General features: G+C 38.3%; 1 protein-coding gene across 1 annotated transcript in view; it reads left to right on the top strand.

The window, feature by feature from the left end:
- Positions 1–1637: 1637 nt before the first annotated feature.
- Positions 1638–26060, top strand: part of camk4 (calcium/calmodulin-dependent protein kinase IV) — a 56463-nt gene continuing 32040 nt past the window's right edge. The window contains exons 1-3 of the mRNA XM_081364565.1: positions 1638–1716; positions 1818–1964; positions 25511–25589. Coding sequence (XP_081220691.1) covers positions 1855–1964; positions 25511–25589 — 189 coding nt within the window. The 5' untranslated portion in view covers positions 1638–1716; positions 1818–1854. The remainder of the gene's footprint in view (positions 1717–1817; positions 1965–25510; positions 25590–26060) is intronic.

The raw sequence follows: 26060 nt of genomic DNA, 5'->3' as shown, positions 1-26060 counted from the left end.
GAATAACTTTAAACGGCACTTCCAAAAAAGTACTTCAGATCAGATGGTAATGCCATGGCACTTTGATATAATCTACCAAGGATAGGCAAAAGTATTGCGGTGGTTCAAGATTCCCATATTCAAGCCATTTATGAAAACTGGAAGTAACATAAAACAATAATGTAAATCATTCTGCCAGACACTATTTTAAAAACAAACAAAATCTTACTATAATGCCCATTTTGTGCAAAAATAAAAACATTTTTAATGATATTTTGTTTAATTAATGCCCATGAAAAAAAGTTTAGTGCATCAAATCTTATTGGACTTCATTTGGCTTAATGCTAAATATAATTTCTTAATTTGGGCAGTGTGTTAATTTTATTGAATTTTGTCAGTAATTTTTAAGGCTTGTATTTTTTATTATTTATGTAATGAATATAATAATTCATAACAATCTATAAAAATGTGATAAATAATGAAAGCACCTTATCGATATACATTCCATACTAATCCATATAGGGAAGACGCCTGACAAGACAAGACGACAAAATTATGCTGTCACTTAGTACTTGTACTATTTTTTTTCTTTTATTAAACAATAAAAAAAAGATTAATTGACTTAAATCAACAGCATTGAACCAGACCAATGTAGTAAACACTAACTAACCCCCTGTTTCACAGACGAGGTTTAAGCCTAGTCCCAGACTAAAATGCATGTTTGAGCTGTTTTAACTGAAAGCAACTTGTGCTTACATATCTTAAAATATGTCAGATGCAAACCAGTAATTTTTTTTTTTTTTTCTAAGGCTCGTTTATAAAAGCTACTTAAATGCCCTAATTGAACTAAAGCCTAATCTTGGCTTAATCTAAACCCTGTCTGTGAAACCGGAACTAAAAGTTAAAAAAATTGATACTATAACATCACCAATTTGGGAGAATTGGACACACATTTGAACCTTTTTCATGGAAAGTGCTACATTAGAATTTGGAATACATTGGAATACAATGTTTTATTGTTATATAGTACTAAATAAGCGTTTGCCCTTTATCAATATAGACTATAGGCACCAGTTCAGTGTTGCTATGGTTACCTCAGCGATCTGTTCGCGAGCAATATTTAGCGCCCTCTTTTCATGTTTTTAGTTTCTGAAAACGTTGCTTCAAAAACGCAGTTGAAAATAAATGTAAAAAAAAAAAAAAAAAAAAAATGGGGTGGGATTAAAACCTTTAATCTGTAAATAAAACAAGAGGTCTGATTTGGGGTGAAATAACCATTTTTCATTTCATGGCAGACTTCATTAGATTCACCCAGCTAGCTGCATATATAATGAATAATTGGCAGATTTCAATAGGCTACATCTTGTAGCCTATTGAAATCTGCCCATTATTCATTATATAGACAGAAGGTGCCGTTTGTTAAAAAAAAAACAAAAAAAAAAAAAACGGATGAAATCGATATATTTAAATATAACTATCTGCCATAATGATATCTACTTCAAAAAATATACCGGAGTAGTGTTATGTAATATGTGACGTCCATTGAATCCAGGTAAATATCTTGCTCACACACACACACACACACACACACACACCCTCACAGCGCCCTACATAGGCGACAGTAAGACCCAGTGGAAGCCGCGCGCGCCCCGTTCAGAGAGAGCGACATGACAACCGCGATCAACTGACGATACACATTCACGGCCACTCAGCGCACCTCACCAACACACATTGCAGGTAATGGCCAACTCTTTCGAAAATCATGTATATAATTTGCCTCTCTAGATTGTGTGCCCGCTTTTACCTCGCCATTTCTTGACGTTGTTGTTTCTGTACAGGTCGGCGCTGCGCTGATAGTGAACTAAAGCGCTGGAGATGCTGAAAGTGACAATGCCCGCCTCTAGAGCCGCTCCTGAATACTGGATCGATGGATCCAAGAAAGAAACGCTGGCGGACTTCTATGAGCTGGAGTCTGAATTGGGACGGTAAGTGGAAGTGCAGCAGTAGGCTAATGTGCAATTGAGTTTTGGGGGGTGGATGTGGTGCATATATGAAAATAAGCAGCTTTTCAAACCCTTATCAAAGACAATATTCATTTCTTGGACCCCTAACAAAATATAGGCTGCCAGAATATGTGTCGCGGCCGGTGGCAGATGTTGGTTTATAGTTATTATTAACAAACTTAAATTTCTAATAAATATTAGACTAGTTTTTGTTGTTGACAAAATAGCCTATTTTATAGTAATTTTGTTAACAATGTTGAATAGTTGAGCTTGACAAACGCAGTCAACACTAAAAATGTGTGTAAAATGTCTTGTTGCAATCAATGAGACCAGTATCTAATCTAATAGGTCACTCAAAGAATGTGGTATTTGTGTATCCTTTTTATTGTAGCGTTCATGGAAATATAGTTTGACCTAAATTTAGCTGTCATTTTGAAATATAGGCATTGATACACCTATAATGTTACTTTACAGGTTGATACACTTTCTTGAATTAAATGTGAATGGCCTATTTGCTGATCTTTCTTGCAGTAATTTTGGTAATAGTGTTGAGCTTGACGATTACAGTCAACAATACAACATTTTGTAAAACTTGACAAGTATAACATATCTAATAGTTCTCACTCCAAAAAACGAGGGCTTTGTGTCTTTTGTTAACCAGGGTTTTTGTTTGCTGTCACTTAGTGGTCAACTGTTTGGAAATGTTGGTTTATAGGTATTTGATACTTTTTTTCTTATTTTTTCCCCCTTGTATTAAAAAAAAGAAGATATAAATAATTTTGGTAATAGCATTGAGCCAGACCAATGTAGTCAACACTAAAAGTTTTATAAACAATCGACTTAAAGGAGAACTCCGGTCAATTTTAACATTGAGCTCATTTTTTTGTAAATTTGGAGTGCTGTCAATACAGAGAACAACGACAAAAATCGGTGTTGCCTACACCGAGTTATTCTATTTTTAAAATTTGCACCCTGTTGACTTCAATGGGGCAAGTACTAAACCTGCTTTTAGCCTCTTAACATCCTTGATGTGTCATTACAAGTGCACAGAAAATGTGAGTGATTCCTTCTGAGTGAACACGAGTGAATCTGACTGATAAAAATGATGTTATTTAAGCCAGCGCAAATACCTGTGTTTACATCCTGTTTTCGGTTGAAGTCCAAAGTAATCGATTGCCGAGTTCACGCGCGTGATCATAGGTAACTAAACCTATGCGCGTGAACTACGCAATCGATTACTTTGGACTTCAACCGAAAACAGGATGTAAACACAGGTATTTGCGCTGGCTTAAATAACATCATTTTTATTCATATCTTTCACATCTACTGCAGTCAGATTCACTCGTGTTAACTCAGAAGGAATCACTCACATTTTCTGTGCACTTGTAATGACACATCAAGGATGTTAAGAGGCTAAAAGCAGGTTTAGTACTTGCCCCATTGAAGTCAACAGGGTGCAAATTTTAAAAATAGAATAACTCGGTGTAGGCAACACCGATTTTTGTCGTTGTTCTCTGTATTGACAGCACTCCAAATGTACAAAAAATGAGCTCAATGTTAAAATTGACCGGAGTTCTCCTTTAACTGCTTTAAAAAACCATCACCAATTTGGGACAATGGGACACAAATTTGTACCTTTTTCATGTAAAGTGCTACATTAAAAATTGTATTGCAAAATCCTGAATCTGAATCTAATTCTGCAGAAATATCATGTTTTATTGTCAGGCTTTAACTCTTCTCTTTATTTGTGTAGAGATCTGAATATTTAGGATATATGGATTTAACACAAATTCTCTTCTTTCTCAGGCAGGGCATTTATTGATCGTCATCATGAATTCATGTACACGAGGAAGACAGTAGCAGTCCGTTGAAATGTTTCATTGAGACTCATGGGAAAAGTGACATCATTAGAAAAACGAATCATTAGTCTAAGACAGGAGTCATTAGTCTAGACTAAAAATGAGTGGTGTTTACATTGCCACCTATTCATTTGTCTCCAGGCAATAAATATAATAGGATAGGACATCCTCTAAGTACAAAGTGTTTCCAAGACACTGAGTCTGAAACTGAGTCTGAAACATTTGGTATCATTAAATCAGCAGAACTTCATAGTGTACTTTTTTATTTGGCAGGCAACATAGGACAAGATGCTTCCTTAACAACTATTGAAACCACTTACTTCCTTAACAACTATTCACCCAAAAATGACAATTCTGTCTTCAATTACTCACCGTCATGTCGTTTCCAAACCCATAAGACTTTTGTTTATCTTCGAAACACAAATGAAGATATTTTTAATGAAATCTGAGCAATTTCTGTCCCCACTTCTACCACTTCGATGTTTCAAAAAGAACCAATGAGGTTCATTTTCGTGTGTTACGCAGCATGTTTGAGCTTCCGCAAGAGGTTTGTTCTCGCGTGTCAAACAGGTTCGGTTGAGCTTCTGTGTATGTTCGCTGATCAATGTTTAAATGTGAATAAAAGCCTACATTCAGTCTGTTAATCATATAAAGCGACCAAGTCTCTTAAGACAATTTGGACTAAACTGCTAAATTCATATGGATTAGTTTTACAATCTCTTTATGAACTTTTTGAAGCGTTGCGTAGCTGCCAACGGAGGGACATAAAGCTCTCAGATTTCATCAAAAAGATCTTCATTTGTGTTCCGAAGATGAAAAAAGTCTTACAGGTTTGGAACAACATGAAAGTGAGTAATTGATGACAGAATTTTCATTTTTGGGTGAGCTAACCATTTACAGTAAATATTTTCATTTAAGTATTATTCATTTGTTTATATTTTGTAAAAACTATTTGAAAAGTGTTACTCTTGTTACTTCCATATTCATGGACCATGGTACACATAATATTGCTATTTAAACCTGTTTGCAAAAAAAGTACCATGCATGATTTTTCCATGATTTTTGGACACCATGCTAATATTATTGTTTTTATTTCTAAGACACATCTAAAAAAAAAATAATAATAATATTTGCATGGTGTCCAAAAATGGTAAAATCATGCATGGTACTTTTTTGCCAACAGGTTTAAATAGCAAAATCATTATGAATAGGATACCATAGTATTTAGAATTTTTTGATTTTTTAAATATCATTATTTGTTTGTGCTGAACCCAAATTGTCTTGGATAATCAGATTGTGGTGTTTCAGCCTCTCTGGACTGGGCACAGCAGTGCGTAGGAGGGGGAACATTCATCGATCTTTGACGGGTTGGCAAATGAATTGTTGCTGAATGCCCATAAATTGTATTTCTCTATGCAACAATGGCTGCTCCACACACCATACTACTAAATCAGCCAAGATGAGAGCTACAGTCTGTACTTTCTAGACACTTGGAGAGACCTGGGCCACAGTCCAAATGGAAATGGACGCTTAGTTCCTTTAAAGGAGCATGAATACTGCAAGTGCCTTACTGGAGAAATTGTATAGTAAAACAATATTCTTCCACTGAATGAAAATATGTATCCTACAAAAAAAAAAATAGCTTTTGCTTTGTTTTTCAGAACATAAAAATGACATTTGGTGAAAATTAATAAGGCCTAATTATAAAGCTGTTGTGAGGTTTTATGGCAGATGCTGAACATTCGCAATCAAGGTGTCTAATTTGAGGAACGGAAACCCAGCGCATGAACGTATTACAGCACAACACCCGCATATGGAGCTGGTACAGCCTGCGGAAGCAAGACAAATGGATTTTGCCATCCGCTCAGCTGAGAGTGATGCTTATCTCCAGGCACTTAAAGATAAATTCAGTTAATGCAATTAATCTTGGAAGAAAAGAATCACATGCATCTGTGCTGACGGGGGTAATATATCTGTTAATGTGATTACTCACCGGACAGCGCTGAGGCACAACATTACAAATGATCCCAGATTTGTACATTTTCTGGAAAATATGTGAGTGGTTCTTGCCTGTGCAAAAAATCACTGGCAAGATGCTAGTGGTTTCGCAGGGATTGCTAGTAACATGGTAGTACCATGGGACTTTTTGGGACTTTTTGTATGTGTATTGCTATGGTATTTTGTGTGTTTTTGGCAATTTCTGTGCGGTTGTTTGGGTGTTCTGGATGGTTGTTAGAGCGTTGCTAGAATATTATAGTTGGTTATTACTGGTCTAAAGGGCCCACTCCAAATCTTTGTGATATTCTGGTCCCTACATTGGGGAATTTGGGGTCCCTCCATCCAAAAAAAACAAAATCAGATTTTTTTCTTCTGACTGCTAGGTGAAAACTGTATGGGCCCTATCTTGCACCCAGCGCAATTGACTTTGTACACTGACGCATGTATCATTCCTATTTTGCACCCGCGCAAAGCGGACTTTTCCCTCCAAAGACGCACGTCGGTTAACTAGCAAATACACTTGCGCTCCCCGGGGCGGTTCAGCGCAAAGAGGAGGCGTGTTCCGGCGCAAACGTTCCCTCATGCTATTTTGCAGGTTTAGAAACCAATTCCGCCAGTGACCAGGAAAAACCTAGTCTAAAGTCAGTGGCGCGTTGCGCATGTTATTCATGCTATTTTAAGGGCGCATGCTTGGCCATAATCAATGTAGCGTGTGCACAACGCGCATTACAATTTGATGATCTCATCTACACAGAAGCAGCCGTTTTCATTTTTGCAAATCATACATTATTACTAAGAAAAATATTAGGTCTTGTAGGTCTTGATAAGCCTAGGGCTTCTACGTATCCCTTTTCGAACAGTGTGATTATTATGCAAAAAAAAAAAAAAAAAGGTTTTGTTTTTCTTGATTTTGTTTTATTTTTATTGATGGATATTTAATGTGTTGCTGTCTTTGGTTTAATTTATTTTTTAATTGTTCGAAATAAAGATTTCATTCATTTATTCATATTAATACACGAGGGAAATCATTGTTGTGTCCATGAAGATGTGAAAATAAAATAGGCATAAATCTAGCTTACACATTTAATCATACGCCCAAATTATCATACGCCTGTTTCACCGAAGCTAATTTGGGTGTGTTTGTTTCTCCATCCCCAGTGTCACTTCTCTGTGTTTTACGGCCGTGACGAGGACGTCGGTCTCCTTGGCTGTGAACCGCTCCTGGTGCGCGCCTGGCAAATCCGCCGTTATAATAGGAATCCGCTTAGAAAAAGCGCGCCTGCTCTTAAAGGGAATGTGAGATGTCGCTCTGATTGGTTTATTTCACGTTACGCCCAAACCACACCTATGAATAATGAAGCTACTTCAGACCAACCCCTTTTAGATTTGCGTCGGGCGCAAGAGTCATTTATCCCGCCGGGAAAATAGCAACAGCGCCAAGATCCGCCCACAAAGTTACTTGCGCTTTGCGCTTTGACACTTGCGTTTCAGATCGTTAAAATAGGGCCCTATGTCTGATTTTAAACTATCATTCATTTTGCATAAATAGTTCTGCACTTGTGCCGAAGTTTAATAATTAGGGTTATGAGTTTGTTGAAATCGATAGCCCTAAGTATAAGCAATAGTGATGTTTGCCTTAAAGATATAGAACAGCTAAAACTGAAAATTTGGAACATGAATTTTTTTTTTAAAGAATGTTTTTAATATTTTGGTCTATATTGAAAGTCAGTGGGGTCAAAAACAAACAAAGATTGTTTGTTTTTTAGTATTATTTATATTCTATGACAGTTTTAATAGTATTTTGAAAGAGCTTTAAAAAATTATACACATACATACATAATTGTAATTGTAGTTTTTAAGTTTTAGTAATTTATCTAGGCTATGTTGATCAATTGCTTCTGTCTGCCTTGCTGCTGAGTGGTTTGCGTCTGTATGCTCTGTATAGCTTTCTGTTTTGAATCTTTATTTACTATCATTCCTTGTTGTTTATATTGCTAAATATAACTTACTCATCACCACACATTAACCTGACATCGCTAGCTTCAATCTAAATCGTTATCGCTTGCACAACACGCTAGTAATTCGCTAGTCTGTTAATTTACGTCTTTATTTATTTATTTATTTATTCTCTTGCGCCTTTTACGAGTCCATCAAACAACTGTGGTGAGTAAGATAAGTCAACAAACATTACTTATTGTCACTTGCACTTCGTGTCACATGTAGCATAGCCTTCTCTGTCAGCACTAAAGGATTTACATGTGGTAAATACAGAGAGATAGTCAGGCTGACGGAGAAGATTTCAGAACTAGAGACACGCATCCAAACTTTAATCGAGGATAGGAAGAGTGCAAGGGCTTTAGATACTGCTTTGGATGCAACTAGCTTAGTGAACTCTGTACATTGTTCGGTTCCAGCTGTAGAGCCAGTGCAGCAGGGCAACTGGGTGACTGTGAGATGCTGTAGTCGTGAGACGCTATAGTCGTGGGACAAAACACCGCTCTTCCGTTCCGATTACCATAACAAATAGATTCTCCCCACTCAGTGAAACACCCACTGTGAATCCTGTTGAATGTGCCCTAGTAATTGGCGATTCTATTACACAAAACGTGAAAATAGAGGCACCAGCCACCATAGTCACATGTTTGCCGGGAGCCAGAGCGCCTGACATCAAAGCAAATTTAAAAGTGCTGGCTAATGCTAATCGTAAATTCTCTACGATTATTATTCACGTCGGCACTAATGATGTTCGACTTCGCCAGTCGGAGATCACTAAACTTAACATTAAAGAGGTGTGTGAACTCACAAGTACAATGTCAGGCACTGTAATTTGCTCTGGCCCCTTTCCTGTTCGCAGGAGTGATGAGATACTTAGCAGACTATCCTCACTCAATGGCTGGCTGTCTAAGTGGTGTCCACAAAATAATATAGAATTCATAGACAATTATCACATGGAATCAATGTTGATGCCGTTGAAATTCTACAGCAGAGCGATGACATCTCAGATCATTATCTAGTCTTGTGTATACTTCTTTTAGCCAAGGCTGCAAAGCCAACTTCGTGTTACAAATATGTTAGACCTATCACTTCTGCCATTAAAGATTGCTTTATTAATAATCTTCCTGATCAGTTTCATCATATCAGCATCCCAGATAGCTTAGAAGAACTCGATATTGCGACAGAAACCTTTAACTTTCTCTTTTCCAGCACTTTAGACACAGTTGCTCCGTTGGGAAATAGTCCAACGTCGTGGTACAACGAGCACAGTCAGGCCCTCAAGCCAGAAAAATGGAGCGCAACTGGAAGAAAACAAAACTAGAGGTATTTCGCATTTCATGGAAAGAGAGCACGATTGCATACAGAGAGGCCTTAAAAGCTGCTAGATCTGCTTATTTTTCAAACCTTTTTGAAGAAAATAAAACCCTAGGTATTTATTTGAAACAGTGGCTAAACTAAATAAATAAAGCTTCAAGCCCAGATGTTTCTAAGCAACACAGCAGTAATGACTTTATGAACTTCTTTACTTACAAGATTGATAATGTCAGGGAGAAAATTATAATTATGCAACTGTCTACTACAGTATTGCATCAGGCAGTGCATTGTAGTCTCCTTGAGGAAAAATTTGATTCATTCATTGCTATAGGAGAGGAAGAATTTACTCTCTAAATCATCTAAATCGGCTATAATTAGACCCCTATACCGACTAAGCTATTGAAAGAGATGCTTCCAGAGGTCATAGATCCTCTTCTTAATATCATTAATTCGTCTTTGTCATTTAGGATACGTACCAAAAACTTTTAAGCTGGCTATGATTAAACCGCTTGTTAAAAAAACGCAACTTGATCCTACAGAATTAGTCAATTACAGGCCGATCTTGAATCTACCTTTTCTGTCAAAGATACTAGAAAAGGCAGTATCCTCACAACTATGTTCCTTTTTAGAAAGAATTGATATCTGCGAGGATTTTCAGTCAGGATTTAGACCGTACCATAGTACTGAGACAGCTCTCATTAGAGTCACAAATGATTTGCTCTTATCATCCGATCGTGGTAAAAAAAAAACAAAAAAAACAGAGATTCTAATTATTGGACAAAAAACTTCCTCACATAATAACCTAGAATACTGTCTAACACTTGATGGCTGCTCTGTTAAGTCTTCATCGTTGGTTAGGAACCTGGGTGTGCCTCTTTGATACTAATCTTTCATTTGAAAGTCACGTGTCTAGTATCTGTAAAAACGCATTTTTCCATCTTAAAAATATATCTAAATTACGTCATATGCTCTCAATGACAAATACGGAACAATTAGTTCATGCGTTCATGACATCAATGCTAGATTATTGTAATGCTATTATGGGTGGTTGCCCTGCACGCTTAATAAATAAACTACAGTTGGTCCAAAATGCAGCAGCTCGAGTTCTTACCTGAACCAGGAAGTATGACCATATTAGCCCTGTTCTGTCAACACTGCATCGGCTCCCTATTAAACATCGTATACATTTTAAAATATTGCTGATTACTTACAAAACACTAAAAGCTTTAGCTCCCCAGTACTTGAGCAAGCTCTTCACGCATTATAGTCCTTCACGTCTATTGCGATCCCAAAATTCCGGCCAGTTGATAATACCTAGAATATCAAAATCGACTGCTGGCGGTAGATCCTTTTCCTATTTAGCACCAAAACTTTGGAACAGTCTTACTCGGGAAACTCGGGAAGCAGACGCACTCTGTCAGTTCAAATCTAGACTAAAAACACATCTCTTTGGCCTATGTGTATTATACACATAACACATTATAGACTTCTATAATTCAATGTTAGGCTGCATAGATTAGGTCAGCTGGAACCGGGAACACTTCCCATACATCCTGATGTACTTGTTGCATCATAAGAAGGATGGCGTCTACGCTAATATTAGTCTCTCTATTTATCCCGTGGTTTACCCCAGTCCGCTAGATCCAGGCTGTATCCATATCTGATGAAGGACCTGCGCCTGGACACGACGACAACGCAGTCCTGAAGTGTCAACTAGGATCTCTCCTGTGAAGGCCTCCTTCCCTTTCCTTTACCTCTGTACAGATAAAACATTGTCGTTGTCCGCGTAGCCATTTTGTGACTCTGCGGACGCGATAAATAATTCTGTATTATACATTTTTAAGGCCAGACAAGTATTTTGTTGAGGGTTGATTTGTAAAGAAAGACTACACGCCTGCACACATATATATTCAAACGCGCATACCTATGGACTGAACACGTGATGCGAATGTGCGCAATGTCAGTGTTTGCGCAGAGGTTTGCGCAGAGATAACTGATAATCATTTGCACCTTGGAACCTATTTCCGGGAGTGCGTTCTCGAGCCACCAGGCACTGTTTTGTGCGGATTGGCGGCCGGAGTGCGTTGAGGGTTTTCTGTTTGAATGGTGTCGTGTTAGCGGCCCCTAAGTTAATAACTAATGATCTTCGCAACAGAAGTGAATCAATCAATCAAAACCAACTTTAGCTGGACAATAACTTTATCCTAGAGCTGCTGTAAAGCCAAAACAATCTCTGTTACTGTAATTTCCTTTTATCACTGTAAAGCTGCTTTGAAACAATTCATATTGTAAAAAGTGCTATATTGTCACAGTATATACTGTGTTCTGTGTTTTCTGTGTTTGGTTCTGTGTTGATTGTGTTCACCTGGACTCATTAACTCTGATTACACCTGTTCCTTGCTTCCATTGTTCCAGCTGCCACTCATTTAGGTCATGTGTGTATATATACTCTGTCTTGTGTTATGTCAGTTGCTGGTTCATTGTCTGAGTTTCAGTTTCTGTGTTAATGGTGTTGTAGTTTTATGTATTAACTATATTCATTTGGATTACCGTGTCGTCTCCGTGTGGATGTTCCGGTCTGTTCCTGGTTTTCACCATTGATCATCTTCCACCAACGCCACTACCAATCATCCAGCACTCTCTACTACCGTTATCCTTTGATCATCATTGTTGCTATCTGGACATTACATCATTCCTCCTTCCTGTGTTGTGTGTTTACCTGTTTATAATAAACTCTCTTTTACTTTGCACTTGCGCCTACATCCTCATCAATCGTACCGTGACAGAATGAACCAGCCACTCATGGATGTAGCAAGTGCGATGGACATGATCATTTCGCTCTTTCCCGAGCGTCGACCACGAGAGAGAGAGGTGGAAAGGAGATCCAAGCCGGTTCACAAGATGGCTACCACTGCTGCACCTGTTCTTAAGATGGCTGCCAGTCCTACTCCTAGTCCTAGGAGGGCCAGTCTAGAACCGATCACACCAGCTAGACCCGGGCGAGGTTCTAGACTGGCAATTAGAAGAACACCCTTCTCCACAAGGCCTATCACGTCAACTCCTGTTTTAAAGATGGCCACAGCCAAACCGGTGGCAGTTCTCAAGAGGGCCGTCATCATGCCTGCACCGGTGTTTGAGGCAGCAGTGGCCATACCTGCATCTGTTTCCCAGAGGGCTGTCGCCATACCTGCATCCGTTCCCCAGAGGGCCGTTGTCTTACCTGTACCTATCCTCAAGATGGCTACACATGAGTCTGTTCACAAGAGGACCACCGCTGCGACACCCAAGCCACTTCACAAGATGGCTGTCACACCCGAGCCACTTCACAAGAGGGCTGTCACACCCGAGCCACTTCACAGGATGGCTGCTACACCCGAGCCACTTCACAAGATGGCTGTCACACCCGAGCCACTTCACAGGATGGCTGCTACACCCGAGCCACTTCACAAGATGGCTGTCACACCCGAGCCATTTCACAAGATGACCGCCTCATCCACCTCTCCAGTGCATACTAGGACCCAGAGGTTAATGTCTAGTCTGGTGGATACCCAGATGATGTCGGTACGGGCGGTTGGGATCCTAAGTCCGTTTGTTTCCAGTTCTGTGGTCTCTACAGTGCCTGAGGTATGTCCTTTGACTTCTGTGCTGCCTGTGTTGGCTATGGCTCTGTGGTGTGTGTGGTCTGCTTTCTGCTCTTTTGTTTCACAAGAGGTCTCTCAAACCCATGAATCTGAGTCTCCTGCACTTCCTGTCACGCCTGAGAGGTTCGAACCTGAGTCTCCTGCATTTCCTGTCACGCCTGAGAGGTCCGAACCTGAGTCTCCTGCACTTCCTATCATGGCAGAAAGGTTTGAATTTGAGTCCCCTGAGCCTCTGATCTCGACCAAGTTAGCTGAACCCAAGTCTCCTGAATTTCCTGTCCTGACCATAAGGCCTGTTTCCGAGTTCCCTGAGTTTCCTGTGAAGGCCGAGATGGTTACTCCTGAGTTTCCAGTATCCTGTGGGTCAGCTGACATGGTCGCTTCCAAGCCCCATAGACTCTCTTCCCTTGCCAAAATGGTCGTGCACGACTCTCAAAGTCTCTCTGTCTTGCCCAGTGAACTGTCTAGTGTGCTGCTCAGTGAACTGCCTAGTGTGCTGCCCAGTGAATTGCCTAGTGTGCGGTCCAAGATGGCCGATCCCGAGCTCTCTGAACTCTCTGCCTGGCCCAAGATGGCCGATCCCGAGCTCCCTGAACTTCCTGCCGAGCCTGTGTCCTCGGACAAGCTGGCCGCCACAGAGACTGTTCACGTTATGTTTGCCGAGCCTGTGTCTTTGGACAAGATGGCCGCCACCGAGCCGGTGGTGCCAGTTCCAGTGCCTGAGCCGGTGGTGCCAGTTCCAGTGCCTGAGCCGGTGGTGCCAGTTCCAGTGCCTGAGCCGGTGGTGCCAGTTCCTGTTTCTGAGCCGCTGGTGTCTGTTCCAGTTCCTGAGTCGCTGGTGTCTGTTCCAGTTCCTGAGTCGCTGGTGTCTGTTCCAGTTCCTGAGTCGCTGGTGTCTGTTCCTGTTCCTGAGCCGGTGGTGTCTGTTCCAGTTCCTGAGCTGGTGGTGTCTGTTCCTGAGTCGGTGGTGTCTGTTCCAGTTCCTGAGCCAGTGGTGTCTGTTCCAGTTCCTGAGCCAGTGGTTCCAGTTCCTGAGCCAGTGGTTCCAGTTCCTGAGCCAGTGGTTCCAGTTCCTGAGCCAGTGGTTCCAGTTCCTGAGCCAGTGGTTCCAGTTCCTGAGCCGGTGTCTGTTCCAGTTCCTGAGCCGGTGGTGTCTGTTCCTGAGCCGGTGGTGTCTGTTCCAGTGGTTCCGGTTCCTGAGCCGGTGTCTGTTCCAGTGCCCGAGCCGGTGGTGTCTGTTCCAGTGCCCGAGCCGGTGGTGCCAGTTCCAGTGCCCGAGCCGGTGGTGCCGGTTCCAGTGCCCGAGCCGGTGGTGCCAGTTCCAGTGCCCGAGCCGGTGGTGCCAGTTCCAGTGCCCGAGCCGGTGGTGTCTGTTCCAGTTCCTGAGCCGGTGGTGTCTGTTCCAGTTCCTGAGCCGGTGGTGCCAGTTCCTGAGCCGGTGGTGCCAGTTCCTGAGCCGGTGTCTGTTCCAGTTCCTGAGCCGGTGTCTATTCCTGTGCCCTGGCCGCCCGAGGGAAAGTCTCCGCCCTGGCCGCCCGAGGGAAAGTCTCCGCCCTGGCCGCCCGAGGGAAAGTCTCCGCCCTGGCCGCCCGTGGGAAAGTCTGCGCCCTGGCCTCTTGAGCTCTGTGGTCCGCCCTGGCCTCCCGAATTGTCCATTTCCCCTGCCCCACCCTGGTCTGTCCTTCCTGTTTCCCCTGTTCCACCCTGGTCTCAGGTTCTGCCTGCGGATCCGCCTTGGCCTCCTGCACTGCCGGTCCCGCCCTGGCTTCCTGCCCTGCCCGCTTTGCCTGCCCTTCACGGACCTGGCCCGCCTACCCTCCCCCAGATCCACCTCCGTTCCTCCACCCACCTGAACTTTCTTTGGGAGTGTCTGGAAGCCACTCCTTAGAGGGGGGGTACTGTCACAGTATATACTGTGTTCTGTGTTTTCTGTGTTTGGTTCTGTGTTGATTGTGTTCACCTGGACTCATTAAATCTGATTACACCTGTTCCTTGCTTCCATTGTTCCAGCTGCCACTCATTTAGGTCATGTGTGTATATATACTCTGTCTTGTGTTATGTCAGTTGCTGGTTCATTGTCTGAGTTTCAGTTTCTGTGTTAATGATGTTGTAGTTTTATGTATTAACTATATTCATTTGGATTACCGTGTCGTCTCCGTGTGGATGTTCCGGTCTGTTCCTGGTTTTCACCATTGATCATCTTCCACCAACGCCACTACCAATCATCCAGCACTCTCTACTACCGTTATCCTTTGATCATCATTGTTGCTATCTGGACATTACATCATTCCTCCTTCCTGTGTTGTGTGTTTACCTGTTTATAATAAACTCTCTTTTACTTTGCACTTGCGCCTACATCCTCATCAATCGTACCGTGACATATATAAATGAAGGTGACTTGACTTGACTATGTACTTTATCATTTGTATTAGTTTTTTTATTTATATTTCTATATAGCGCCTTGTATTATTTATTTTTTCACTTTTTGTTTTAGAAGTTTCTTCATCTTATTTCAATTAGCTGAAATAGATGAAATTAGCAGCATTTCTGATTTTCACGTTTCTTTTTTTTTTCAATTACCAAAAACTCATTTTAGTTTAACTACACTGCATTGCAGCGGTGAATGTGATTAAGTACAACATATTCTTGGATCAACATCTTTATTAATGCTGGAACAACATTCCAATCAGCCAATCAGATTTGAGGGACAAGTTTACAGTTAATGTCAAGTTTAGGCTTACAACCAGGGTAGGTTCTTCTACATCATTTCCCTCTGATTTTAGGGATAAGTTATGAGTACGGTTAGGTTTAGGACTAGGAGTAGGAATAGGATTAGGGCTAAGTTTTCGGACAGGAATGCATTGCATTGCAACCCATTGACTTGCAGTCATTTTATAGACAAAAAACACTGAGATAAATATCTTATTTTGTGTGCAACAGAATAAAGAAATGCCATACGTCTGGAATGACATGAGGGTGAACTATTCCTAGTAATATTTGTGCTTTGGACTAAGATCTAAGCTGGATCTCAAGCAAAGAATGCCATGAATAGAGGTTTAAAGTAGTTCATACATTAGCATTATCAGCTCACTGTTGGCCATGGGCATAGATGCTGGACTCTTGTAAATGGGGCCAGATGCAAACCACCCAGATCCTAAAGAAGGCAGACCAAGCTGAATAATGAAGCCTACCACACTCCCTAGAGAGCTACTCTTCCTCCCTCTCACACTCACACTCACTCTCTCTCTCAGTCTCTGCTGTGATTATATAATGCTTGGAAAGTAGAAAACAGAAACAGGAGCAGCTTGTGTAACATACACTTCCACACTGACTCAGCTGTGCATTAAGTGCACAGGAAAGCAACTGTTAAGAATCCATGTGATGGATGTGGTTACAGTAAGAGAGCCACATTCATCCAAAACATTATTTACAGTTATACACTATGAGTACTACCGTTAGATCAATATTAAATTAGTAAACAATAGCCTATATTTTATGATTGCAAACCTTTTGCTTGGGACTTGTTTGAAATTCACCTGTAGGCCATGATGCAACTGAATTTAGTGGATAAAATTGAAAATTGAGGCCTTTTTAAGCATTAAGGTTCCAGTGGTTTTGCTATTGTAATATAGTTCTGGTTATGTGGTGTATTTTAGACTGACTGGAATGATGCATTGAACATATATATCCATTTTATAAATAAAAAAATTATCACATGCCTTTTTTTAATTATGTTAGTTTTTTTATTAAATGTAATATCTTTTTAATGTTAATATTTTTTTTATTATGTATTTTTTTAATGTTTAAATCAATACTGTATGTTTTAACTTTTTAATTATGTTCTTTGAGGTTCACTGTAACGAGGTTTAGATGTTATGGGAAGAAGGAGGCGGGAACCGGCGAACATTCAACAATATTTAATAACAAAATACACAAATACAATAATAAAAGTAAAAGCCAGCAGCCCCTCACGGACGACTGCTGGCGACACAAACAGAAACAAAACATGAACTAAAAATCAGGCCTGTCCTCTCTCGCTCTTCACTGTCGTCGCTCCTCCTTTATGCTTCCGCTCCTCCGTGAGAGATGCGAGACCGGTGCGTCGCGCACGTGTCGCTCATTATCAATCGCGCCACCGGCCTCGCGCCGTCCTCCCACGGCCCTCGACCTCGTCGTGCTCGCCACATTCACTTAAAATGTTAGTGAGAAACTGTGCCTCTTTAGACTTAACGCCTAATGATTGGCTAATGTCAGAACATAAAACAGGTGTAAAAAGTAATAAAAATTAAGTATCTAGCCAAAAACATAATTGAGCGAAAGTAAAAAAAAGTTACTTTAAATTGTACTAATTAAAAATAGAAGTAACCTAGAAAAAAAATAAAAATGAGTGAGGAGTTTCTTTTTTAGCATTTCAAATGATTTTCTCCATGCAGTGTGAATGAATTGCATAAAATATTCTGTCAGACAGAAACTGATAGATTTGGTTTAGGGGTAAAAACAAATAGTGTATAACGCAATAGTGCATATACAGTAGGTCAAAAACATCCATCTTGTGTATGTTTACATAGAACAACAAAGAACGAGGTAACAACCCGTAAATCTACCTTTGAAAGTCAAACTAAATTGCTCAAAATGGATTGATGTGGACTGTAGGCTTTATAAGTGACATAGAATTAAAACACAATATGGACTTCGTCCACTTTTAGTGATGTGAGTTCATTCCTTCTGTCTGCGACAATAATGAAATGTCTTTAAATTGTTTCATTTTGTGGCATTTTGCATCCATATTTTTATATAATTTTTGAGAGCCTGATTACAAAAACAAAAGTCTCACCGTTAAAAGCCATGTCTCAATCAAACAATTTTAATGTTCTCATTATAATTTTATGTAGCCTATATCCTTTTCAAAGTGATTACAATCATGTTTCAAGCAGTTCAAAACCATCCTGGCAAACAGTGTGCATCTGAAGTGTCTCAGCTGAAGGAAATAATATTTTATTTATCGGCTTTAATATATCGGCCAAGTTTTCTTATCGGACCGCTAACGATAACATTAAAAATTAACATATATCCGCCGATATCGATATGGTGGCCGATATATTGTGCATCCCTAATAAAAAAAAAACATTTAAAAGTGTCCATCACTATTTTTTAATTTCAATTCTCATAACTTGCTGATTTTATTGTAATTCACAATGTAGATGACAATTACATTGACTAAACGATTTTTATGTTAAACAAATTAAGTAAAACCTAGTAAAAAGTCCAAATATTCTGATTAAATTGCACTTGAGTAAAGTACAATTCCCCCAAAATAATATTTAATTATAGTAATCAAGTAGTTACTCAAGTATTGTACACTCCTGAAAATAAATAAATAAATAATTTTAAAATAAAAACAAAATAAAACACTAAAATTATTAAATATTTTCTTTGTTGACCTGCATATCATGTGACCATTGACCAACATCAGACAACCATAAACATGCAATTTTCTTTTTTTTTGGTCAAATTATTGAAATATAACTTAAAATCTCAGAGGTACTCAGAAGTCAAAGGGATTTGGCTGATAAAAATAAGGTTGGGAATCAAATTTTGACAAAAAGGTTTGAGAGGTAACTACACATTATTAGTTTTGGCTATAATTTGAATTCGAAAGACAGGGGCACTACTTGTGAAACGAGAACTGTCTCGGGTACAATGGGACGTCCGGTCACCCAACTTCTGTGTTATAGAGCTAGTTTTTCTCAGTCATACCATGACTATTTGTGCGTACATGTCTGAATCGCATGTACATGTTATTACATTTTGTAAATTATCTAAAATTTAAATCATGTCAGACACATGGTGCTGTAGTGTGCTAGTTTGTGGATCAAGTAGCCCTGATAGAGGCTGTATCATCACCTCATACGTGTTTCATAATGATCTGCCATAACTGGTGGATGCAGTTGTTTTGCCCTGTGTACCTCCCAGTTACAATGTGATATTATTAACGTAATGAATATTGGTTGAGTTTGAGCCGTTAATAGTGATGGAGGTTTATGACGGGAAGGACTCCCATCTGCCGGCCTGTTATAGCTTTCAAAAGGAGTGTACTAGAGTTTATTCTTTCAACAGGCCATTTCATCTCATTTTTCCCAGAACAGGATGTGGAAGTTAAGGCTTGGTGGATTCTGAACTAGTCTCAGCCCGACTTGCCCATGGACAGTTTATAGACCATACTGTGCACAAAAATAGCAAGAACTTTCTTAAAACTGCAAGCTCATATCTGACTGGCTGGCTTTTTGCAATTTCCAGAAGTCAGAGTGCGCAAGTTTTTATACATCCACCTGAGAAACAGGGTGCATCACCACAGGTGTGATGAGCTGCTTTGACTTTAACATGAATAATTGGGCCTTTAGTAGCAAGTAAATTAGATATATTTGACTTCATCTGTATATTCCACTTTAATCTCAGACTTTATATAATATAAGACTGATTTATGTGCCCCTAAACTGGTTTATGGTTACATGGTGGTCATACGGCTCTTGGATGGTTCTTGGCCAGAATATACTGGAATGTGGACCAGACTTCATGCTGATAGTCATAAAAGAGCAGTACACTTTGGCATACTTTTAAAAGAGAGCTTATTATTAAAGTACTAAATACTAAAATAACACAATTTTAATTTACAATAGTAATTGCTTAAATAATTTACTGAACATGTTTTGAACACTTAATTGCATGTTAATTGCAATTCATAGTATATATTATAGTAGTAAGTATAGTGTTAAATATTATAGTTTAAGTAAGTTTATATGAAAAGCAATGAGCTGAACTTTAGAGTGATTTTTTCAGCCACTTAAACAGGGCTTAAAGTCGCCATGAAATCAAATTTTACAATTCGTATTTTTATATGTAATATTGTAGTGTTTATTACAAATGATTTATCTGTGCACTTCATTCATTTTAAAAAATTCATGTGCCCTTATATTCTTTAATCAAATATGTTATCCTTCCCTCCCCCCTCGAAATGACTTTTCTTCTCTTCCTGTCATGTGATACGGCGCGAGGGCGTGGCAATTCCCCTCAAACTGTTAGTCTGATATGAGCAGAGATGGAGAGGCGGAGCGCTAAAGAAAAACCCTGCCCTCTATTCAGTATTCCGTTTCACTTGGAAATACGTCACAACACTGGAGAAAAGTCGTTTGTAACTTCCGGTTCATGGCGACTTTAAGTACATCTTTATATTTCATAATGATTTCTACTGTCTAGTATTATATTGTTTATAATTAATGAAATTGTTTAAGTGTACTGCCGAATGCACTGACAAGCATTGATGGTGAATTAAAATATACTTTAATGTCATTTCTGTTGAACGTGTATATCATGTATTAAAAAGTCCCCCTGCACTCAATAATTGTATCCCTTAAAACTCAGCTTTGATAATCAAAATTACATATTTAAACCTTTTTTCTTTTGAAAATAATTGATTTATGCCTTATAATAGCTTGAATGTAACTCTACACCCTTGCTTCATTTAGTATACGCGGAACCATGAATATGCAAATCAGTCCCCGCCTCCATCCACTCACACAAGCTCGGACTACCTGATCCAATCGCTCAACTGTAAACGCTACACAATGGCAAGTGGAAATATTGGTTTAAAAAAAGCAAGAGCATCCTCAGTTGATAAATATCATATTGACGAAAACAGATGTGGTAAACACTCCAGTGCGTTTGCATTTATTCTCTGGAAAAAGTCAAATGTTTCTATTTACTACGTGTTTTTAAAGCGGTGAGCAATGTAGCCAATCACAGACATGTATGTTGATCTCTTTAACGCAGAGGTCAATCAGGGGTGTTTAATGTAGTCAGATTCCACTCATTGGTCAAAACGCCTGAGTTTTTGTTCAATGCTGTGTTTTGCACGCTTGTGAATCCTCTCATTCACAAAGTGTAGACACAATGTAAATAAGAGATTGATTGTGCAGTGTAGACAGCTTCATTGATTATAATGGAACTTACATGAGTGACAGCTTTTTATTGATTATAAAGGGAGTGCTCTTTGCATGCTTTCTAGGCTATACTGTATATAATCCATTCAGAATTTGAATGAAAGTCGGCATGAAAGTTTAAATTTTTGGGTGAACTAGAAAATACTCAGCAATGGTGTTGACTGATAAATTTGTACATGTTTTTTTTCTTAAAGCATATTAAAAACATCACATAGACATATAAACAACATTAAAAACTTTTTCACCACAGGGAGTCTTTAAATGTACACTGTATAATTGCTCTAGCAGTTAATAACTGTAAAAACGACACATCTTGTGGAAGAACATTATAGCTGGAGGTACTTGTTTATGTATTTGAGCGTCCCGCTCAGTCTAATATAGTCGTTAGTTTAATAGTTTAATTTAATAAAGCATGGTTTGGAAGATGGATTCATGTAGTCGCTCATTAATCATTATATACATTTTGTAAATTTCGAACAATAAAGGTTACACCATGTACCTTTAAAGATATTTGTACATTTGTAATGTAATTTAGCACATTTAAAATGTATTAACTTTAAATGCAATATTGAATAACACACTACAGTTAAAATTATAATCAAGTACTTTATATGTGCTTTAGTATGTTAGTCAGCACATCAAAATAAGTGTACTTAAACATGACAAAAGATTATTAAAACAATGATTTAAATGTAAAGTAAAACTTTTAATAGCACCAAACAAACTTCACTGGTGGTGGTTTTAGCTATGCTAATGCTATAGTCAGTTGTCAGATGTTTATGTTATTCTAGGATTTGTGCTAGTAGTGACCTTTACAAAATCCCTTTTTTTTGTTGTTGTTGTAAGCTGCATTTTCTGAATTAGCTCTCACTCATGGACAATTCCTCTGTCAATCACCTTACAATGCAATGCCTCTAATCCCATGCAAATGCTTAATCAAACAATGCTAAATAGTCCAGTTGGGAGTTAATGAGATGGAAATCCCTGTAGCATCTCATTCCAAGGATTTAGTGCTGCAGTAGAATGAGGTTGACTTTATTAATAGAGATGGAGTGACTTATCAGTGGAGGATTTCTCAAAATCTCAAAAAAAAATATTGTTTGATAAAAGATGATTCTGCATGAATTTGAAACTAATTGTGCTCTCAAAACATCTCAAAAACAGAGATTTTTTAACTTTGGAATAATCCTGGATTATCTTGTTCTATTGATACTGTGTTAAATAAAAGTCAACAACATATTTTGACCCTATACAACTTAAAATAAATAAATAAATACACGTTCTTGTCTTGCATGCCCATCAACCTGTGAGCCAGGGATCCTCATTAATATAGATCCGTCTGTCAGGTCATTTTGTTAAAGTTTAATGATTAAATAAACCAAAGTATTATAAGTCCCAATCACAGGCTAAAGATTAGAGACTTGAAAGTATTGGTACTATGTCAAAATTGTTGACACTTTTTTTTTTTTTTTTTTTTTTGACAAATATGTACTCAAGGTCATAAAAAAAGATCCCACATTTAATTATTTTCAAGTATTTTAAACAAAAAACGGACATTTGTAAACTTCACAAATTAAAATGTTCAATCTTCCACCTGTACATCAACTTAAATCAAGTTTACCCAAAAATGAAAATTCTGGCATCATTTAAGCACCCTCATGTTCTTCCAAACCTATTGGAAACTATTGTTCATATTTGAAACACAAAGAAATTTTTAATGAAATCTAAGATTTCTGTCCCTCCATTGAAAGTCCATTATACCAAAACTTTGATATGTCAAAAAGTTAAAAGAGATCATAAAATAAATCCATATCAACTGAAACTAATACATAATCCAAATGGATTAGATTACAATAAATTCAAGTTATTTTTTTATTTATTTTTTGTTTATCTTTATTACATACCATTATTATGTTATTATTTAATTTAATTATTTAACTATTTAATTTTAATTATTGAAATAGAAATGATAATAATAATAAAATGTACTGCCCCTAAAAAGAGAGTAAATGATGAGAGAATTAAATATTTTGGGTGAACTATTCTTTTAATGGCAATTTTCAATGCCCTGACTATGTAAGGCTCTAGGACCATTTTAAATATTAATCCGAATTATAAACTGATACTTGTAACCTGAAATTGTTAAATTTTAAATAATTCTGATAGTAAAAAAGGGCATTTGAATTAGCATTCCATTTACTCTAGTACATAAAAAGTATAGGCTAGTATCAAAGTATAATTACTCAAGTACTTTAAGCCCCTGCTAAGGATCCAGAGAGAATCTAAACAGGGTTTTCTATGAACACATTGGTAGGTATGGATTCTTTCAAATGTGGTTATATAACCAACTGAAATCAATATTTTTGGGACCTGGGGATTATGTGGAGCAGATTGGAGCCGTAAGCCGGTTGCTTCACTCGCCTGATGTCTATTCACATGTACAGTCAGTGGGAGGGTACGGTCAACATAGAGAGAGAGAGGCAGGGGATCTATAGCTGTGTGGATCTGGCACCGGTCTCCTAATGAGTACCCAGATGCTAGTTCTCGGACACTGAGGTGGCTTCACCGCTTTAATTGCATTAGCCAAGCTGTCCACCCAAATTTCATTTATTTGCACACTGGACACTTTCCAGCTGAGATGCTTGTTTGTAACTGCTGGCTGATTCTTGCCTCCAACATATTGTGCTGGTCCTGTGCCAGCAAAATAACGTAGTAAGAGATCTGATTATGAAGATATTAAGAGATTGAAAGCTCACAAAGCTAAACAACAACTAGATGTTTATGTCTATTTTTTATGCATTGCTATGAAGCTACTAAGGTGTTGTGGATGCTCGCCAGGGCATTACTGCACATTTTCTAGGATGATCTAGGTGTGTTTCTGAGTGGTTGTTAAGCTATTGTATTCTGGCATGGTTAAAAGAACCTACTCCCTCTAACAAGATTAAACTTTTTTACTCATTTTTATGTACCATGTGAGCTACCGACCAAGTTTATATATCAGAAAAGCCATAAATATGTTGCTGCTTAGGTGTCGCAAATGTCAAAATGTATTAGTTTACTAATCATGCACTATAACACAAGTGTTTTAAGGTCATAACATACAGTACTGTGCAAGGAATCACACAAAATAAATCTTTATTAATTAAACCTGCCCCTGTAATCATAATTTTTGTAAAAAAAGGACTAAAAGTTGTTGGTTTTTTACCTCCACTAGTTTTAATTTTAAGCAAAATTATGTATTTTTTTTTTTAAGTTTTGCAAAAATGTTGGTAGAGTTGTTCTAAGTGGTTGCTTGGGTCTTAGTTTGCAGTTTCTTACTAGCCCAAATCAAAAGAGCCCATCCCCAATTCTCTATGATATTAGCCATAGCCCAAGTGACAGTACAAGTTACATACCTATGTTTAACACATAGGACCAGATTTGAATAAATATGGCAAATTATCATGAGATCACAATTCCAAAAAAGCGCTGATGGGAGTGGAAAGTTCTATGCGTGATCTACTGATGAAGAAGTGTTCAAAATAAAGAACACAGATGCAGTCGGATCATTTCAATGACCAATGCATCTACCGCAAACCTATTTAAATACTCTCCTCCCATGAATTTTGCATCTGAAAGGGAAACTTCTACAAATGCAAATGCAATAAAGTCAGCTGTAAAAATAACCCTGTTCACGCATTTTCAGCGCACATTTTTCACTGTGTGTCTTTAGTAAATCCTGACAGTCATTTTTTAACGGCAAAAGAGGGTTTGCATTGGCACAAGCTGTTAGTAAATCTGACCCTTAGTCTAATCATGAACCATATGCTTAATACTAAGTATGAGCAATAGTAATACTGGCCTTAGCAAACACTTCTATACGTGTGCCATAGTTACCCGTTGCTAAATGGCTCACTTAAAGAGCTTGAAAGATGTATTCCTTTGTGTTTTTGTACAATGTTGTATTATTAATGGTACTGCCCCAGTTGACAAGCTGTTGTACAAGGTACAATTTTTGCAAATCAAAATGTATGGCACTACAAGGAGTAAGATAATATACAGTTGGCTTTCCGATTAAGGGACGAGGTTAGAATTTAAAATATATAAATTCTCTGCTATAATTTCAAAAGTGGTGGTATTAATATTAAACTTAATATTGTCATTTTTTGACAGTGGGGATGACAAATTATTGTATGGAATTATTTTTGTATGGAAGAAACACCTTTAATGCTTTAATAAAAATATGATCTGATATTTGAGAGTTATTTTGCTGTACAACACACACAATGTGTCTGATACCAGACAGCATGTCACAGATGCTGCTTAACATGTTTTAAACCTGAAAGATTTGTTTAATTTTCAGTTTATATATGTCTCTCAACATACAATAAAGTTCAAAAGTTTGGAGTCAGTTAGGATTTTTTTTTTACAGAAATTAATTAGTTTCTTGAGCACCAAATCAGCAAATAATTTCTGAAGGATCATGTGACACTGAAAACTAGTAATGACTGCAAAAAATTCAGCGTTGCCATCACAGACATAAATACATTTGAATAATATTTCACATTATCACAGTTTTTACTGTTTAAATGCAGCTTTGGTGGGTATAAAAGACTTCAAAAACATTTTAAAATCCTACTGACCCCAAATATTTGAACGGCATTTTATAGTGGGAAATATATAATGTATGGGATACAACTGAATTTTCGTTTCAAAGAGTCATTTGCTATTTTTCTCTCTTGCAGGGGAGCCACATCAGTGGTGTTCCGATGCCATCAGAAAGGCACCCAGAAGCAGTATGCTGTGAAAATGTTGAAAAAAACAGTAAGTGCACTGACAGATTTCACTCCACATGTTACCATGCTTTGTTCTCTTGCCTTTGTTCTGCCACGTATAGCCAAGGAGTTTCTAGTCAGGACTTCCTAAGATCTTAAAGACCTCACCGCTGTTGTCTTCCATTTCTCTACTTCACTCTGATGCATGATGGGTAAAAATTGCTGTCAGCCAGTGTTGTTGTCAGAGCCATACTCCACATACCTTGACATTTGTAACATACCATCATTTGTGCTTTCTTGCGTCTGTGTAGGGAATACTAATGCTATCTTAAGCCTCTCTAATGCATATGTAATTATATTATGATGCTATATATAAGGTGTTATGGCATTGCATTAAGTTGCTGCATAAATGTAGTGTCAAGTTACAGTAAGAACTAGGCCTACTAAACATAATTAAAATGGAATAGAACACGTATAAGAATATGAAAAGAAAGGTTTTCTTTGAAATACAAGTTTTGTA

The sequence above is a fragment of the Scardinius erythrophthalmus genome (genome assembly GCF_964197995.2).
Source record: "Scardinius erythrophthalmus genome assembly, chromosome: 5".
NCBI lineage: Eukaryota > Metazoa > Chordata > Actinopteri > Cypriniformes > Leuciscidae > Scardinius > Scardinius erythrophthalmus.
Note: the sequence above shows the minus strand (reverse complement) of the source record. Positions and strands in the feature narration are given on the sequence as shown.